Genomic DNA, 16,190 nt, shown 5'->3' with positions numbered 1-16,190 from the left:
CCTGGCAACCCGTTTTAACGGGACAACGCTCCATAAAACACCAAGCGATACAATACTATATATACTCAGATACAAATAAAGCAAATTCTGAAACTGCAGCTGCGGTTTTATCTCCTTTCACATTGCGGAAGTCGGCGAGGGGTGTTTCGAAAATATGACCCTCACACCCACATGGCGGAAGTTTGCCGCAAACAGACATTCGGGGAAACAATTAAAGCAAACAAATAATGCATTTACATGCAAGTATCGTGGGCAATTCAAAATGTTTGTTCTTTGTAGAAAATTTTAAATTATTGGCGATCAGGAATTATATGAACAAGTAATTACACTTGTAAGAAACTCATTTCATAATGATTGTGGGTTTCTCACCAACTTTACAAGCTCTTGATTCTCTTATCAATACATATTTTCTAATGATAAGTATCATCGAAACTGATATGACATTTGTGGCATTGGATTCTTTTGTAGTTTCCCTGTACATTTAAATATGTATTTCCCCAATTGGCGTGTCACATAACACCAAGAAAATCAATCAAATTCAATGCTAAAGGGGTTTCCTGGCTGCAGCCTAAATTAGCATGCGAACAGGTCTTGTTTACAAACAAATAGTACGTGAAATTATAAGTAAAAGGCAGTTAGCTGATAAGAGCGCGTTACGAAACTGCTTCCAAGAAGAACAGCAGTTGGCCAGCAGCTGATAAGAAGCTGAAACAAAGAAGCAAAAATGCTACGCTGCGATAAGGGAGTCGCCTTAAATCGTAAAGTTATTTTAACAAATGTATTTTGGTAACATAGGCTAATCGCGAATTTAAATTGGCGCTCAGTAGTAGTAGGTGGTTATCGATTGACTTTCAGGGCTACCTGCCACGAGAACAGATAGAGCTATCGATAGGCAGGTTGCACAGGGATTTTTTAGTGATAAAGTAGAGTGGTTTTTTCTGCGTCTTTTTCCACGGAGGCTGTTAATTAAATGAAGAGTAATTTAACTGCAGCAAGCTGTGGCTTTAATTAAAAAGGTTTCTCTGAAGGTAAATAGTACCTTTTCCGTTGAAAGCACTTCTTAAAATGTGAACAAGTTCAAGTGAAACGGGTGAAATTCCAGAGATTTGCCCATTTTGGCAATATAAATGTTGTTGTTTTTGTGCTGCGATAGAGCTGCGCAGATCGTCTTCTTGGCTGAAAATCAACCGGATCTGGCTAGAACGCCGCCAAGCGAGCAGAGCTTAAAGCCAGAAGACACAGATTGATCATTTCTATATGTTTTTGCAGTGTTTCACTCGCCGTGATCCGAAAACGTCGTACACCTGGTGCAACAGGTGCCGTTGTTCGCAAGTGAAAACCAGTTGAAAGCAACTAAAAAGAAAAGCCCACAGAATGCCGCCCGTGCAGTAAGCAGAATGTTCCGCCCCACTTTCTAAACGTCCTTGGCTTCGAAACGCCCACATATTGCATCATTTGGCAGCATAATAATCATCGTTATCCACTCGCACAAATAAGCATTTCGCTAATTAATAAACAAAAAAAAAATATAACTATTTAAGGCTAGCAGTGCCTATCATTCATGCCCTCATCCAGTCTTAACCCTCTGCCAGCGATGCGGGCACTTTGAACCCCCATTCAATGCAATTTTCCTGCCAGATGTTTACTCCAACGATGACGTCATGGCCACATTCAAATTTATTTTTAAACGCCGCCACTCGAGAGCGTGAGTGTGTGTGTGTGAGACTGTCTGTGTATTGTTTACTATTCGTATTTTTGTGTGTATTCGTCGGATTTGATTATGATGAGTGGGCCGCTGTTGTGTTGGCGGCAAACCCAATTCCAATTGGATGCTAGAACTTGTAACCCCTTTTGGATTCCAAGGAATGTTCAATGACTCAATCAGTAGTGGGGAGTTTGATAGTTATATCTTAATATATATGGTTTATATACAAACTTTTCAAATGGCGCTCCTGCTTGTAATGATTAGTTTAATTACCCAATATAGCCATTTAGCCAACCTAAAGCGAATATGATAATATTTTATATTTTATATATATATAACCTGTCCCGAAACGATATATCACCAAGTCATCACATCTGCAGCGTACCACGCTTGATATCCAACTGCCATGCGACACTCTCTGTAATGAAAGCTAAACGTCCACGGAATGCCAGAAAGCTTTTTTGCTGTGCATTCAAAGGAAATATGATTCAGACAGCGTCAACAGAGCCGGCAAGCGATAAGTCTCATTGTTTTGTCCAGTTTCTCACTTCGAGCCCTGCCCTAAAGTCGTTTTTCTGTGCGCTCAAGCTATAACCATGATGTACTCCAAGGCTGTAGTGTAATGGCCTCTGAAATGGTTAGTTACTTACCAACAACTAATCCTGATCTTCTCCTTAATTCACAGAGTCCAGGCAGCGAACATGTCGCTGGGTGCAATGCATTGTACGCGATGTGCCGACGGCTTTGAGCCGACTGAGAAGATTGTCAACTCCAATGGAGAACTCTGGCACACACAGTGCTTTGTGTAAGTAAACCTCAATGTAGTTGTTTCAATAATACCCTCACTAATAAACATTTTGCAGATGTGCCCAGTGCTTCCGACCCTTCCAGGATGGCATATTCTATGAGTTCGAGGGCCGCAAGTACTGCGAACGCGACTTTCACGTGCTTTTCGCTCCCTGCTGCAACAAGTGCGGCGAGTTCGTCATCGGACGGGTCATCAAGGCCATGTCAGCTAGCTGGCATCCACAGTGCTTCCGCTGCCAATTGTGCGCCAAGGAGCTGGCTGATTGCGGATTCATCAAGAACCAGAACCGCGCCTTGTGCCACGAGTGCAATGCCAAGGTGAAGGCGGAGATTACCGGCCGATATGTATGCCAAAAATGCCAGTAGGTTTCAAAGGCTTTAGGCAAAAACATGTTGCTAATTACTCTGCTTTTCAGCGGCCTCATCGACGATGAGCCTTTGCGATTCCGGGGCGAAGTGTACCACGGCTATCACTTCAGTTGCACGGCCTGCGGCACAGAGTTGGATTCCACTGCCCGGGAGGTCAAGAGCCGGCCAGGATTGGCTGCTAACGATATGGTGGGTTCTTTTTTTTTTAGCAAATAAGAAGCAAGTGAATATTGAATTATTTCATTACAGAACGAACTGTATTGTCTGCGTTGTCACGATAAAATGGGCATTCCCATATGTGGCGCCTGTCGTCGCCCGATTGAGGAGCGGGTGGTAACGGCGCTCGGAAAGCACTGGCATGTGGAACACTTCGTGTGCGCCAAGTGCGAGAAGCCCTTCCTGGGCCACCGACACTACGAGAAGCGGGGATTGGCCTACTGCGAGACGCACTATCATCAGCTCTTTGGCAACCTGTGCTTCGTCTGCAACCAAGTTATTGGAGGCGATGGTGAGTAACTTAATTGAACTATTTTCTGGGTTTATTTAATTAATGCACTCATTCCATAATGCCAACAGTTTTCACTGCCTTAAACAAGGCCTGGTGTGTGCACCACTTTGCGTGCTCCGTGTGCGACACGAAGATGACACAAAAATCGAAATTCTACGAGTACGACGAGAAGCCGGTGTGCAAAAAGTGCTATGACCGATTTCCGAACGAACTCAGACGACGCCTGCGCACGGCCCACGAGATGACAATGAAAAAGAACACCTAATGCCTTGGAGCGAGTCTTAGATCAACACCAAACAGTGCCTTTGTCGTTGTAGACCCGCTTTCACTACCGTTTTTAACATTTGAGAAACTAAAACCAAACAAACTAAAACCGCTTGTGCATGTCCTTTCCATCTGTTGTAATCCTGTTGTGTGTAATTTCAATTTTAAATCGAGAATCAACGGCATCAATAGCTAGGGAACATAACATTGTGTATTAACAGCCTTTAACGTTGTTATTTAATTGAATTTTATTTATATATAAATGTTTTTAAAATTATAAAACGTAATGCTTATTCGCAATAACTTCGTAATGAGTTTGACCCGATTTGTTGTGGTGTCAAGTAAAGGGCATTTGATGTACTCAAAATTTACAAGCTCAACAGCTTCTGAATAAGGCTTCCCGATTTAATTACGGCTATATGGTTGCGATATTTGACACTATCGATATGAACTAACTGGTGAACCTTCAAAACCTCCGCCAGATAGGAAACCTGAGCTGCATTCGGGTTGTGCGGAAATTCTATAAAGTGACTGTTCAAATGTTATGCTCAAGTCAAATATTTAATTAGCATACCGTCAATCACGCAAAGGTTTGTGGCACAGGGAGCGGTGAAGTCTGATGGATATCGACGGATATCCATTTCGGTTACGTCCCCTACGTTCGTGGAATCGAGGTCCATTACCCGGTACTTCGTCTGCTGCTGTGGAACAACTATAATCTGTTCCACTTTGCCGCGATGCCAGGAACCCTGAAATCTGGCAAGCACATATTCCCTGACACTGTCAAAAATGGTAATAATATATTAACCTAACATTGGTATGGTATGGTATAGTATAGTTACACTGGCTTATAAGGCTCGCAGTCTGTAATTTCCATTAACCGTGAATGCGGGGCATAAAATTCGGAGACGTATGTGCTGTCAAAGGCCCCAAAAATACCTCGATTTTTTTTTGAACTGTCCACAACAATGAGATCAATGCCTTCCTTAGATTCGATTGAAAATCTACGCATCTCAAAAGGCTAATATATAAATAAATAAAATTTGGCTCTCAATGAGAATTTATATTATCTACTCACAGGTTGTAGGACACGTTCGTTTTTCGGCATTACGATTCCATTTGTTTGGGCATTAGTTTTATGGATAGAGAGATGTTCCAAGTTTAACTTATGGCTCGAAAGCTGTAACGGATAATTAGCTTTTGGTGTTAAGCAATGTTTTACGTCTTCATCTTTAGGCTTTGGTGCAGTGTCGTGATCAGTTTTAGTTGCCTCATCAGCAAGCAAAGCTATAAAGCCAAGCGCCTTATTAGAGGCTCCTTCAGTAACCAGTAGTTTAGTTGATTTTGATTGATCAATTTGACCGGAGTCCTGTTGCTTAAGTATCTCCTCACACTCATTCTGTATCTCTGGTTTCGATTCGATTGCACGAGTTGTAATGCGTTCATCAACTTGTGAAGGTTGCGGACCTTCTAAGGAACATGACTTCTTATTCTCGGCCACAGATTTTGGGTTTCGTAGCAACTTCTTACTGTTGAAAAATGCTTTTAACTGTTCATTTACCGAAAAGTTCATCTCCGTGTTTACTAGTTCCACGAGGTGTATTCCAGGGCCCTTTTTAAAGGTTGCCATATATTTCTTGCCCACGAATTGCGAGTTGAAGGCAATGACATCATTGGAATAGTCACACTTCAATACATTCTCGAGCTGCACCAGTTGGCTGGAACAGGGCAGTGCTATTAACTCATCACTGATAGCCTTTAAATCGGAAAAAGGTCCAGGCTGTTTGATTCCAAGATCGACCAATAATAAGTCGGAAACACCACCGAGCTTCTTACAAACCTTCGCCCGCAAATACCTGCCATTAACGTTGGCTAGGCACCATCCATTTGGTGGTGGATTATTTATTCTGGGCAATATCGTAGCTGTGGTATTAACCTGTGAAGATACAACACTTTTTAATTCGAAATAGTCTCGTCAACATTAGATATTTCAGTAGAACTTGCTATCATAAACGCATTTTACTTATAATTTAGGATTTTTCTCGAATGTGTCTCCATGTGTACAAACCTTTTTGCAAACTTCGTCAAACGCATTTTCAGCAGATTTGCTGGCTTTGCGAATATTGCAACGATTACTGGAAATGAAGTTCATAATGTATACCATTACACCGCTTGGAGGAGAAACAGGAATATCATTTTTGGCTGCAATGATGCTGGAACTGCCGGCGTTATTGCACTGCAAATCCGGAAGAATGGGTAAACGGCTGAGGGGTGTTGGCGTCGTCTCAACTACTGATTTGTCAGCATTTAAAGAACATGCCTCCTCCAAAGTTGATTCCCCGTCGCTCTGGAACACGGAATATTCATTGGGAGAAACCAACGCGGGCAGCGGGATGCAGATGTAGCGATGACGTTGCCAATCCTGTCGCTGACAATGCTTGGAGCAGTAGAAGTCCCCGCAGCGCTGGCAGATCCTTTCCGCTGCGTTTGCGCAATGGACACATTTTCCTTTGGCTTGCGCAAGCTGAATTACAATACAATTTGTTGGTGTTCGGCTACATTTTTAAAAGTTTATTCTTACTTCTTCAGCACCGGCAACTGCCTTTTGTGCTAGCATTTTGTCGCACTTTATTTCCGATCGAAAAGGAAGAGATTTTCAACGTCAGTTCAGATGAAACCCCACGGTGTTACCAGATACGGAAATCCGATTAACGGAACTTAAAAATGCACATTAGCAAAGAAATGCCGTTTTCCCACTTATTTATTTATAACATGTTAAACTATTAAATATTTTTTGGCTGTTAGTATTAAATATATTCATATATGCATATTCATACTTAATTACTATCATATGGCTTAGAAATAGTTTGCTCTTAATATATGAGACATACTTTAAAGTGTAGTTCAGTGTAATCAGCTGTTTGGTTGCTATCGGTAAAAGTCTTATCGATAATTGTGTGTAGCTTGGCATTTGATTTGGCAGTTCAATTTTTAAATATTTGCAGGTTTATTACTGAAAATGTCGCCACCATCTGGTGAATTCCGTTGCCGAGTTTGCCTTAAACAGGATGAACTCCTGGTGGATATTTATGAGATCGTAGAAGAGATGCAGGTAGACCTGTGCACCTTGTTGGAAACGTGTGGCGGCATAAAGGTGAGCCTTAATGTTTATAGCAAGTTAATTTATAAGATTCAATAATATCTTTCCAATTATTCGCATCAGGTAGACCGCAGAAATGTACAGCCAATGTATTTATGCCAGGAGTGCACCAACGAGCTTCTCATCGCCGCAAAGTTTCGCAAAAAGTGCGAGGATTCGGAGAAGTTGCGCGATATGGCTCGCGAGATAAGCATGGACACGGCAGAACGCCTAGCTTCGGAGGAAATAATTATTATTGATCCCAGCGACTATATTGAACAGTTCTTCGCTGTGGAGGATCCCGAAAATGAACCTATTGGAGTTGCACGCTGGAACTGCCAGCATTGTGGCGCTGGTTTCCAGCAATCGGAAGCACTGCGTCGGCACATCCAAAAAGTCCATGCTTCAATAACTATTATTGACTGTAGGGATTGCAGGCGGATCTTTACGAAAGTGGGTTGCTACCAGGTCCACAATTGCTCTCATGCCAAGTCACTCAAACGTAAGCACAAGTGCCTGGAGTGCGGTAAGTGCCTTCAATCCGCCTCTAGTCTGGCAAGCCACATTCGCCTGCACACCGACGAAAGGGCCTTCACCTGCGATCAGTGCGCCAAGGCCTTCAGGACCAATGGAGCATTGCAGGCTCATCTGAGGCGCCACAAGCAGGTCATGCAGCACAAGTGTCCGCACTGCGGACGTGGATTTGTAGAATCCAGCAACCTGCGACGCCATATAGTTGCCAGGCACACGGAGGAACGTCCGCATCTTTGCAACTTCTGTCAGCGCAGTTTCTCCAGGGTCTACATGCTGGAGCTGCATCTTCGTACACACACTGGCGAAAGACCCTACGCCTGCCAGCATTGTGAAAAACGTTTTGCCCAGCTGGGAGTCCTCAAGAGTCACGAGCGGATCCATACCGGTGAACGCCTGCACCGCTGCCAAGTGTGCGAAAAAACTTTTACGCGGGCGGGACAGCTCCGAAAGCACGCGTTGCGTCATGAAACCGGACAGTGATAAGTTGCAGATCGCCGCTTTGGGCCAATGAACTCTGATCGCGGTCAAGGTAACAGATATCAGCAGCCCTATCAGTGACTTCGGCAGCTTCTTTCAATGCCAAGGTGAGGCTTACAGCCCACAGCGATTTGTTTTGCAAAGTCCAAGGCTCTTCTTACATCGGATAAAGATCAGGACAACGACTGCTACAGTGGCTATCACTAAGTTGCCTTCCTGCTTAAATGAAATTTCGCAGAGCAGCTGTATGAAAATCAGTTATGCTTAAGAAATCCTAAGCCCAGAAAGAAAGAACACTATTCAGTTTTGATTTTTTAAATTCTTTATTGCATGCAGGTAAGAGTTAGTAATGTTTCCTTTTGTAATTGGTTTACATTTGCTTTGACTTGCAATTATCCTAAAAGTTACAACAAGTGACGCAGGTATATGCTATAAATATCCGTATAATGTATAGATGTATATCGGGCTTGTATGGTATATTCTTTAGATGAATTTAAATTATAATTGAAGAGACAAACTTGTACTCGTAAATAACTAGGTTGAGAGCACGAATTGTCGTTTGATTTTCATTTCCATATCTAACCCGCTCTCGGGACATCTTCGATCCTATTTGTACAATATTGTTTATGTATATTTATATATGGTTGTATTTATAAATATGGTTAGTCATCTTTTGATTTGATTTTCATGCAGTTTCGAGTAATTGGCTTAATTTAACTATGCGTAAATTACGAAATTAGTTTAGTTCTTCGGGTGCTATTCCTCGTATGGCTCAATTCTCTTTGGGCTTGCTTCGGGTCGTATCTTTGTCTTCCATTATGGCGGCGGGATAGCTGCACTGTTCCACATCTACATCGGTTACGGGTTCGGTAAGAGGGTCTTGATCAGAATCGAAGGTAGGGGTCGGGTCGTTTTCGTATTGGTTTTGGGATCACACTTATTCTACAAAAGCGTCGCCTCTGGGGTAAACGGAAATGCGAAAGGAATCGATTTAATATCTAGGTGGGGCCAAATAACTGGTCAACAGGTGAGAAACAGGTGCATAACTGGGTGCCCATTGCTCCTGTCTACAGCGCTGATCCCTGCTCTATCCTTCGCTGATACTTACGCGCCTGCACGCTCAGATCGTCGAGGAGTAGTTCGCTGGACGACTTGGATCGCTTGGGGAAGATCAGGGCCTTGCGGAGGGGTGTCACATGGGCTATGGCCACCTGGGAGCGGGATTGCGGTTTCGGTGGTGGCCTTGGTGCTCGTTTCTGCTTGTGAGAGGGCTTCCTTAGCTGCTGCACAAAGGACTTACTAACGGTGGAGCCTCTATTGAAGTCCTCTGTCTTGTTGAGCGCCCCATCGGCGGCGTACTTCTGTAGCGTCTTGTCCTGCGACTTCAAGCGCTCGAAGAGATTGGTAAGAGTGCGGGAGCGAGGTGGCGATGGAGCCGCATACTTGTTGAGGTTCAACTGGGGCGTGCTGTGTTTGGGCGTTCGCCCAGCTCCCATTCCCGCACTGGCGGTGGGCGTGGTCGAGGCCGTTTGCGCTCGGCTGGCGAACACCTCGTCATCAAGTTCGCTCAGGCTGACCAGCATGTGCTCGTCCTCGAAGAGATCATCGGTATTGGTCTGCGTCTGCGTGCCCTTGTCATCCTCGTTCTCGTCATCGTAGCAGGAGAAGATCTCATCAAAAGCCGCATTCACTATGAACGACTCGTCTTGCAGCTCTTCGTTATCCTCAAGGCTGCCATGTCTTCGCAGGGTGCCGAACAAGTTCTTCCGATAGTCCTCGAAGGTGGACTGCTGCAGTTGCTCCCTGGAGCGATCCACTCGCTGGGACGGCTGGGATGGCCAAAAGCCGGTGGCCAGTGTTTGAGTGCTGCAACTGTTGGTCAAAACCCCCTCGTGCATGGTCGGCTGCTTTTGTGGCTGCGACTGTGTACGTGAGCGTGCGATTTGCAGGTGTGGCTCGTGTTGCTGCTGCAGTTGCTGCTGCTGCAAACGCTGGCGGTGCAATTGCTGCACCAGCCGCTGGCGCATCTCCTGCGAGCGGCGCTTCAGCTGGCTGTACTTGCTTTGGGCGGTGGTGCCGCCGTTCGTCTCATACTTACTCAGCTCCCGCTCCGGATGGCGATCCTCCTCCTCCGCCAGGCGACGTTGCAGGGCCAGCGTTTCGAACGTGTGCACCACACTGCCGACATGGGTGTTGATCTCGGGTATGCCCAGATCTCCGCTAAATAGATCGGCATTGCGTCTGGTCAGCGTCTTGGTGGCATGTCCATGTCCTGGGGCGTGGCAGTGACGCAGGGGCGGCACTGGGCAGCTGGAATCGGAGGGATAGTGCTCGAGGAACTCACAGGAATCCTGCTGCCAGAGCAGGTTGCCCAGTTCGTCGTGACCGCTGCTTCTGGCCTGGGAACTCGACTGGAGGTGTTGGAAGCAGTGTGGTTTTGTGGTGTGTCGATGTTGTTGTTGTTGTTGTTGATGATGATGTTGTTGTGTGGTTTGAGTTGAGTTGTTGGCAGATATTTCAAGCAATTCGTTAATGAAACAAATAAACAAAATCTAATTAGCCGAGTTGGGGGCAAAACACGGTCTGCATTTGGGTGCTAAGTTTGTGGCTGGTGAGCTTTTTTCGGGTTTATCGGTTTTTTCTTTTTTTTTTTTCATTTTTGGCTAGGGGTCAGGGGTCAGGAAGTGGTGGGCCTGGCTTAGGTCTACAATAGAAGTAACTAGTTTCATACGCTTATACATTCTATATACACATTTAACAATAAGCTGCATATGCCATCTCAATGGTCTTTCAATTGCCTTCAGACATCCGCTACGAACTAAATTAGTTTATAGAGACTATTATTCGAAAACAACAAGCTGCCCAAACAGTTGGCACTCAAAACACTTAGCTCCTCGTCCTCCCAAGCCTGTTGTGTATGCGACAGCTGTAAAAATGCCGGGAATCCACTTCCGGCAGCCGCAAATGCTAGTTTGCATTGCAATCGACAATGCGTCTTGTAGATCAAAATTCTGTCTTGCGAATTCGCTCAATCAAGTGAATACTTTCAACCATTTGGCAAACACACATGTATATGTATGAGTGAGTCTGTGGGTGTGTGCGTTCATGAAATGCAGGTATTTAGTGGGTGTCCCAAAAATGCTCCCGAATTCCACAATTGTTGCATGTTGCTGGTACTATTCAGATAAGTGAACTGAATGTGTATATCTTGTTTCAGGTCTATTAATTTAAAATTAAAAATTCAATTAAATCAATGTAATCAAAAACCTGGCCAATTAAGTGCACGCATAGGAATGTTAATGCATAATATTGGCTGTTATTTTCATTGACCTATGCCCTTATGCCAATTAATCACTCGTCGTGCAATATTTTGTGCTTAGTAATTAAATCATTAACTTATGGTAAAAATGGAAATATACATATTTTCACGAATAAACATCGAGAATAACCTGTATAAATCCCAAGTAAATGTTTTTTTTTTCTGATCTATTAAAGCAGCTACGCTAAAATATGAGTGATGTAGAGGATCTGACTGCTGCTTTTGGAACACCCTCAACCCTCAGTGTTTGTTAGTGTGTGCGTGTGTGTCTGCGTGTGCTGGTGTCTAATAGTAGTTATTATCGAATGGTAGGCTATCACTGGAGCTGGAGTAGTGCTGCTGCTGCGGCGGTGGCAGCGGCAACACCTGGTTGCCGCAACCGTTGCGCTTGGCTGACTTGCTGTTGCCGCTGCACTTTGGCGGCTGCAGCTGCTGTTGCTGCTTGAAGTCGTCCTGCGACTTGCTGCTGCTGCCCTTCGAGCCGTGCTTGCCGTTTTTGTGCCCCTTGCCGTGCTTGGTGTGCTTCAGGCTGTGGTGTTGCTGCTGCTGCAGCTGATGCTGCTGCTGTTGCTGCTGCTGATGTTGCTGATGTGGCTGCTGCACGTGCGGGTGGCTGTAGCGATCGCTGCCGTGCTGCGGATGGTAGTGGTGCTCGATGTGGGCTATGTTGCTGCTGCTGTGGTAGTGCTGGTGCTGCTGGTGCGGCAGATGCTGCTGGTTGTGGTTGCTGTTGTCGCTGGCGGTGCCGCTGCTGCCATAGCTGTAGATCTGCGACTTGGACTGGCTGCGCAGCGGCTGCTGCTGCATGGTGGCCACACTGTAGTGGTCCAAACTGTCGAAGGTCTGCAGATAGTGCGGATTGATCTGGGTGCAGTAGTCGCCGCCACTGTTGCTCGGCTGCTTGCGGTCCAGGGTGTTGCGTGCATTGCTGCCGGGATGCTGCTGGTAGGTCAAGTGTTGGTAGTGCGACTCCAGTTGCTGCTGCTGCTGTTTGGCGCCGTTTTTCATGGGCAGCGGGGGCGGTTGTGGGGACTTTCTGTGACCGCTCGACTTGAAGCTGTTGTTGCCGCTATGCAGGGTCAGGCTGTTGTTGCTGTTGTTGCTGTTGCTGTGGTTGCTGCTGCTGCAGTCCGACTTCGTCTTGATGGCCACGAACGTGTTGGGCAGCGGCGGCAGCAGGGGCGGCGTACCGGTGGGCGTGGCTATCGTGGTCGAGGGCGAGCTGGCCCCGCCCACTTCCCGTTCCCGCTCGCGCTACGCGATGTGATGACCGCCAAATGTTCGAAGTACCGGAACGCTCTGATTTTTGTGGTGTTTTTTTTCGGGGGGTTGTTGTGTTGTGGTTGTCGAGTGGTTGGTGTTTTGGTGGGTAGTTCACATTACAATTGTGGTGTGCGTGTGTTGGTTAAATGCGCATTTTGGTTGGTTGGTTGTTTGTTATCGGAAAATGAAATGTCAGAGCGTAAAAAGAGACGAAAAAGGAAAAGAGTAGACACTTATCATATAAGTTGTGTATGATATAAGTATTTAAATATTTTTGCTTAAGAAGAGTATACGTAGGTGTCGTGGTGTGAGTGTTGGTGTTCGGTATTTTTTTTGGGGGAATCGGGAAGTGCGTCCGTTGACATTTGTCTTAAGTGTGTTTGCTTGGTCACTAACCGATGGACGGTTCAGTTGGTAATTCATATATACATATAGCTAAGCTATATATATCACGTACAGGTGCTAGGAAAGGTATAAAATTAGGTGATATATTCGTGCATTCGCGGGCTACAATAATATTTACACAATCTAGGTGCACAGTCTTATCCAGATCTTGGCCAGCGCCCTGTGAGCTTCAAGACAATAAATGTGCAAATCGTTCCACTTAAATTAGGGATACTGCTGCAGGTGCTTTTCGGGGTGAACTCGTTGGGGATTTCATGCTAGGATGCAAGGATGCAGTTGCAGGCGAGCGGGAGAAATGGCTAATTGGCGAGCGAAAACTTATTAAATTTAGCTGCAAGTTAAGCGATGGCACACCCACACACAGTTACACATGCATATAACGCTAATTAACCAGGCTAATTTGAAAAAGGCGAGCGCAAAGTTTGCATTAAGTTAAGTTAAACGAAGTTATCGCATTTAAGGACTTTTCGTGACTTCTGTTTGAGGCGCCGTGGTAGGCAATTTATACATTAAATTAAAAAACTTTCCGCCCCGCGGCATCAGTAAGCGCAACTGTTCTTTTATATTCTTTTGACCCAGCAGCTTCCTTCTGTCTGAGGAGCACTGTAAATGCACTTTATGCATAGTCAATAACGCACTCTCATACGCACGCACGCACACACACAAACACACACACATGAAAGCGGTAGTGGAAAAGGGGCCAGGGGTGTGGGGGTTAAAGAAAACTTTCAGTCGCTCACTCAATGCACTCTCAAAGACACTACAGGGTGCACTTGTCGAGCAACTTGGCTCAGCGGAAAAGTTGACAGGCATTGACATAATTTTACGCGCCATGACGACTTGAAGGAGCCGCAGGATGTGTCTGAATGTCGAGTGCTCGAGTGCCACACCCGACTGGTGCTGCCATTGCATCAACATTTTCTGCATCATTTAGTTACTGGTACGCTCGCGAATTGATGGAAACTTAATAGACCTGCCACATAATTGTGGCTAATGATGGATGACTGCGAATCGAAGACCATCTGCTGCCCAGAAAGAGTCCACGAAAAATCGTAGAGCGGCGGAACAGCGGTGGCAACATCATCAACAGCAGACGGAAATGGGAAAATGGGTTGGGAATGGGAATGAGATCTGGAATGGGTGCGCTCGGCGGAAGTTCAACTCAGTGCCACAAAAATTTGAAAACTTTGTAAACAAAACTTTGAACTCGGCACTTTTGCTGCTGGCGCGAAACGAAACGAAAAACATCAGGCGACGATCCGCAGGACCTTTAGGATAAAAATGGCTGAGCATCCGCCCCACCCCTGCCCCTTCTCCCGGTTGTCAACTGCACAAAGTTTTCCACACGGCAAATGGTAACTGAACTTGCTCGAAACTTGGACGAGAACGACTACAGGCACTGGAGTTCAACTGGAATCCACTCTGCATACAACAACAAAGGCGTTCATCAATTGTCCGGCGGATGTTGAGTTCAGCCGGAGAGGAATCTGGTTTCCAGTGTTGAAAGGGGGTCCCGCCAACAGACGGACCAGAGATGCAGATAGAGGGAGAGCGGTGACAGCGACAAGGACAACGACAGTTGCAGCCAGGCTTCCGCTAAGCTCGGCTACATCCGTCCCCACCAATCTCAGACCCCACTATCCTCCAGTTTACACGCAATAAAAACCCAGCACAATTACCCATCAATAATAATAATAATTTAAGAAAAATTTCATTTTATGTATTTTAGCCTAAAATCATAAAAACTGACAATTTTCTTGAACATAATAATAATAATAAGATTATAAAAATTAACCTGTTCTTTTTGAGCGTTTTCTCTCAGTGCACTTCCACACGGATCAATGCTAACTGCACTTCAAAAATGGCTTCTATCTGCCATACACAACACTACGAAATCCAAATGGCGAAGAAAAAAAAGTAAATTCAAACGAATTTTCTTTTGTAAATATTACTTTGTGCTGCTCTCGGAGAAGGGGAAGATGGTCGCTCTGCATTTCATTTGAAGAAAATGATACAAGTTTTCCCCACAGCTGCAGCTGTCCAACGCCCACCACGCCCACCACACCCACTTTTCCCACCCCCTTCCGCCCACACGCACGGCTGTGTTGTTGCTGTGCTTTGTGCACCATTGTAATAACTATCTCGGCGAGTGTTTGAAATGCGTTTACCGAAAACTTTTACGGCTCTGGCGCTGCGAATGTGCAAGAATGTTTACGGGTTTCTTTCTTTCTTTTTTTTCGGAATTTCAGTGGGGGTGGGCTGTCACTTTCTTATTTCAGATTTAAATAAAATTGCACATTGGTGTAGTGCATAAAAGATTCCCAAAATAGTTGGCAACGCAAATAATATTGCACATACTTCTCGTTCCACAGCGTAATGGCTTTGTATTATGCAATTTTGCATATATGCAACCCTATTTATCGAGTATTTTTTATATTTTTTTAGTTATAGTTACTCAGTTAACATTGCCAATTTAGTTTGCATTTTCAAATATTAATGACACATTATATACCTACTAGGTTTCACAAAAATCCGATGCATAATTTAGCACATTGAATTTAAAATTATGCGCATTTTTTTGACTGTCAGTTTTAAATAAATCGCCATTTGTCGTGCTGCATAAGAGGTGCCCAAAAAAGTATGCAAAGTTTTATTCGCGCGGCGAAAATATCGCGCATACGCCGCGTTGTAAATACGCAGTAATGGCCCATAAAAGATAGCATATTGAAGTAGTAATTGTCGAAACCCAAATCACGCCATAAATTACCGAAATGTATGCCCGAAAAATATGCACGGCGAGCGCAGTTTAATTAAATGATTAACACAGATATTTACAGCAAGGGACTGCCAAAAAAAAAAAAAACAAACGGGCGCTTCGCACCTGCGGGAACTTCCGCTTTCACGTCGAACACGAACACGGGTCAACAGGAAATACATGTTGTGGCCATGTCGCTCTCATCACCCCCCTTCCGCCCATAACCTGCTTTGGCCGCTATCCCCTTTTATGCGAGTATGTATGTATCTTCTGTACATACCGGTATCCCAGTGTCCTGGGCAACGGTCAATTGCTTTGCTTAAACAGTCGACAGTCGGCGGTTTGGCCTGCGTTTGTTTTGTTTGCTGATTGCGCAAATATTTGCGCAGGCATTAAACGCAGAATTGATGGCCAAAAGGGGCTGTGCCACTGCCGTGACCAGAGTCCGGCCGCAATATAAATTTAAATATTAACGCCCCGACTTAACGTCGATGAGTCGCCATCGCCATCGTTCTGAGTCCTGAATTGTGAGTCCTGAGCCTTGGCAGTGTCCCCCCTGTCTGTAGGTATTTTTGGTTCAGCCTCCGTCTGACTTCTTGACCAAAGGGAAAGGCAAACGTTTGCCTTAATGTTAACAGCCTCGTT

General features: G+C 45.1%; 5 protein-coding genes across 11 annotated transcripts in view; 2 read left to right on the top strand and 3 right to left on the bottom strand.

Moving 5' to 3' along the window:
- Positions 1-927: 927 nt before the first annotated feature.
- LOC6607268 (LIM and senescent cell antigen-like-containing domain protein 1) lies at positions 928-3,935 on the top strand. Of its 3 annotated transcripts, XM_032721520.1 has the most exons (7): positions 934-1,028; positions 1,270-1,388; positions 2,391-2,510; positions 2,569-2,874; positions 2,929-3,070; positions 3,131-3,389; positions 3,458-3,930. In XM_032721520.1, the coding sequence occupies exons 2-7, from the start codon at positions 1,375-1,377 to the stop codon at positions 3,652-3,654; spliced, it is 1,038 nt and encodes a 345-aa protein (XP_032577411.1). In that variant the 5' UTR covers positions 934-1,028; positions 1,270-1,374; the 3' UTR covers positions 3,655-3,930. The 3 variants fall into 3 exon arrangements, with proteins under 3 accessions (XP_032577412.1, XP_032577411.1, XP_002032047.1); XM_032721521.1 differs by lacking the exon at positions 1,270-1,388 and having other exon boundaries at positions 928-1,028; XM_002032011.2 differs by lacking the exons at positions 934-1,028; positions 1,270-1,388 and adding an exon at positions 2,180-2,324 and having other exon boundaries at positions 3,458-3,935.
- LOC6607267 lies at positions 3,884-6,332 on the bottom strand. Its single transcript, XM_002032010.2, has 6 exons — positions 6,235-6,332; positions 5,722-6,177; positions 4,732-5,589; positions 4,496-4,674; positions 4,228-4,433; positions 3,884-4,173 (listed from the first exon to the last, which is right to left on the bottom strand). Exons 1-6 carry the CDS (start codon positions 6,268-6,270, stop codon positions 4,022-4,024), a joined length of 1,887 nt encoding a protein of 628 aa, XP_002032046.1. The 5' UTR covers positions 6,271-6,332; the 3' UTR covers positions 3,884-4,021.
- A 180-nt stretch (positions 6,333-6,512) lies between these two features.
- Positions 6,513-8,097, top strand: LOC6607266 (gastrula zinc finger protein XlCGF7.1). Of its 2 annotated transcripts, none has more exons than XM_002032009.2 (2): positions 6,513-6,807; positions 6,877-8,097. In XM_002032009.2, exons 1-2 carry the CDS (start codon positions 6,673-6,675, stop codon positions 7,804-7,806), a joined length of 1,065 nt encoding a protein of 354 aa, XP_002032045.1. In that variant the 5' UTR covers positions 6,513-6,672; the 3' UTR covers positions 7,807-8,097. The 2 variants fall into 2 exon arrangements, with proteins under 2 accessions (XP_002032045.1, XP_032577410.1); XM_032721519.1 differs by having other exon boundaries at positions 6,722-6,807; positions 6,881-8,097.
- Positions 8,098-8,107: 10 nt separating this feature from the next.
- LOC6607264 (kin of IRRE-like protein 1) overlaps positions 8,108-16,190 on the bottom strand; it is a 70,303-nt gene continuing 62,220 nt past the window's right edge. For 2 of the 4 annotated variants that reach the window (XM_032721513.1, XM_032721514.1), the window contains exons 15-16: positions 9,902-10,214; positions 8,108-8,762 (exon numbers count right to left, since the gene is read on the bottom strand). In XM_032721513.1, coding sequence (XP_032577404.1) covers positions 8,746-8,762; positions 9,902-10,214 — 330 coding nt within the window. In that variant the 3' untranslated portion in view covers positions 8,108-8,745. Of the gene's footprint in view, positions 10,215-11,407; positions 12,422-16,190 lie in introns of those variants that run through there. The other 2 variants (XM_032721512.1, XM_032721516.1) reach the window with 2 other exon arrangements.
- LOC6607265 (putative cyclin-dependent serine/threonine-protein kinase DDB_G0272797/DDB_G0274007) lies at positions 11,382-12,155 on the bottom strand. The gene has a single exon (XM_032721522.1). It carries the CDS (start codon positions 12,128-12,130, stop codon positions 11,408-11,410), a length of 723 nt encoding a protein of 240 aa, XP_032577413.1. The 5' UTR covers positions 12,131-12,155; the 3' UTR covers positions 11,382-11,407.

Source organism: Drosophila sechellia, chromosome 3R (genome assembly GCF_004382195.2).
Source record: "Drosophila sechellia strain sech25 chromosome 3R, ASM438219v1, whole genome shotgun sequence".
NCBI classification, from domain to species: Eukaryota; Metazoa; Arthropoda; class Insecta; order Diptera; family Drosophilidae; genus Drosophila; species Drosophila sechellia.
Note: the sequence above shows the minus strand (reverse complement) of the source record. Positions and strands in the feature narration are given on the sequence as shown.

What these genes read in the sequence shown, in the direction of transcription:
- LOC6607268 (XM_002032011.2), top strand. Translation starts at nt 2,302, where the DNA reads ATGATGTACTCCAAGGCTGTAGT. An exon ending in ATGTACTCCAAGGCTGTAGT is followed by an intron (nt 2,325 to 2,390) that starts GTAATGGCCTCT and finishes CTTAATTCACAG; the next exon opens with AGTCCAGGCAGCGAACATGT. An exon ending in GATTGGCTGCTAACGATATG is followed by an intron (nt 3,071 to 3,130) that starts GTGGGTTCTTTT and finishes ATTTCATTACAG; the next exon opens with AACGAACTGTATTGTCTGCG.
- LOC6607267 (XM_002032010.2), bottom strand. Translation starts at nt 6,270, where the DNA reads ATGCTAGCACAAAAGGCAGTTGCCGGTGCTGAAGAA. An exon ending in TGCGAGCCTTATAAGCCAGT is followed by an intron (nt 4,434 to 4,495) that starts GTAACTATACTA and finishes CATTTTTGACAG; the next exon opens with TGTCAGGGAATATGTGCTTG. An exon ending in AAACCTTTGCGTGATTGACG is followed by an intron (nt 4,174 to 4,227) that starts GTATGCTAATTA and finishes GTCACTTTATAG; the next exon opens with AATTTCCGCACAACCCGAAT.
- LOC6607266 (XM_002032009.2), top strand. Translation starts at nt 6,673, where the DNA reads ATGTCGCCACCATCTGGTGAATTCCGTTGCCGAGTTTGCCTTAAACAG. An exon ending in AAACGTGTGGCGGCATAAAG is followed by an intron (nt 6,808 to 6,876) that starts GTGAGCCTTAAT and finishes TATTCGCATCAG; the next exon opens with GTAGACCGCAGAAATGTACA.
- LOC6607265 (XM_032721522.1), bottom strand. Translation starts at nt 12,130, where the DNA reads ATGAAAAACGGCGCCAAACAGCAGCAGCAGCAACTGGAGTCGCACTAC.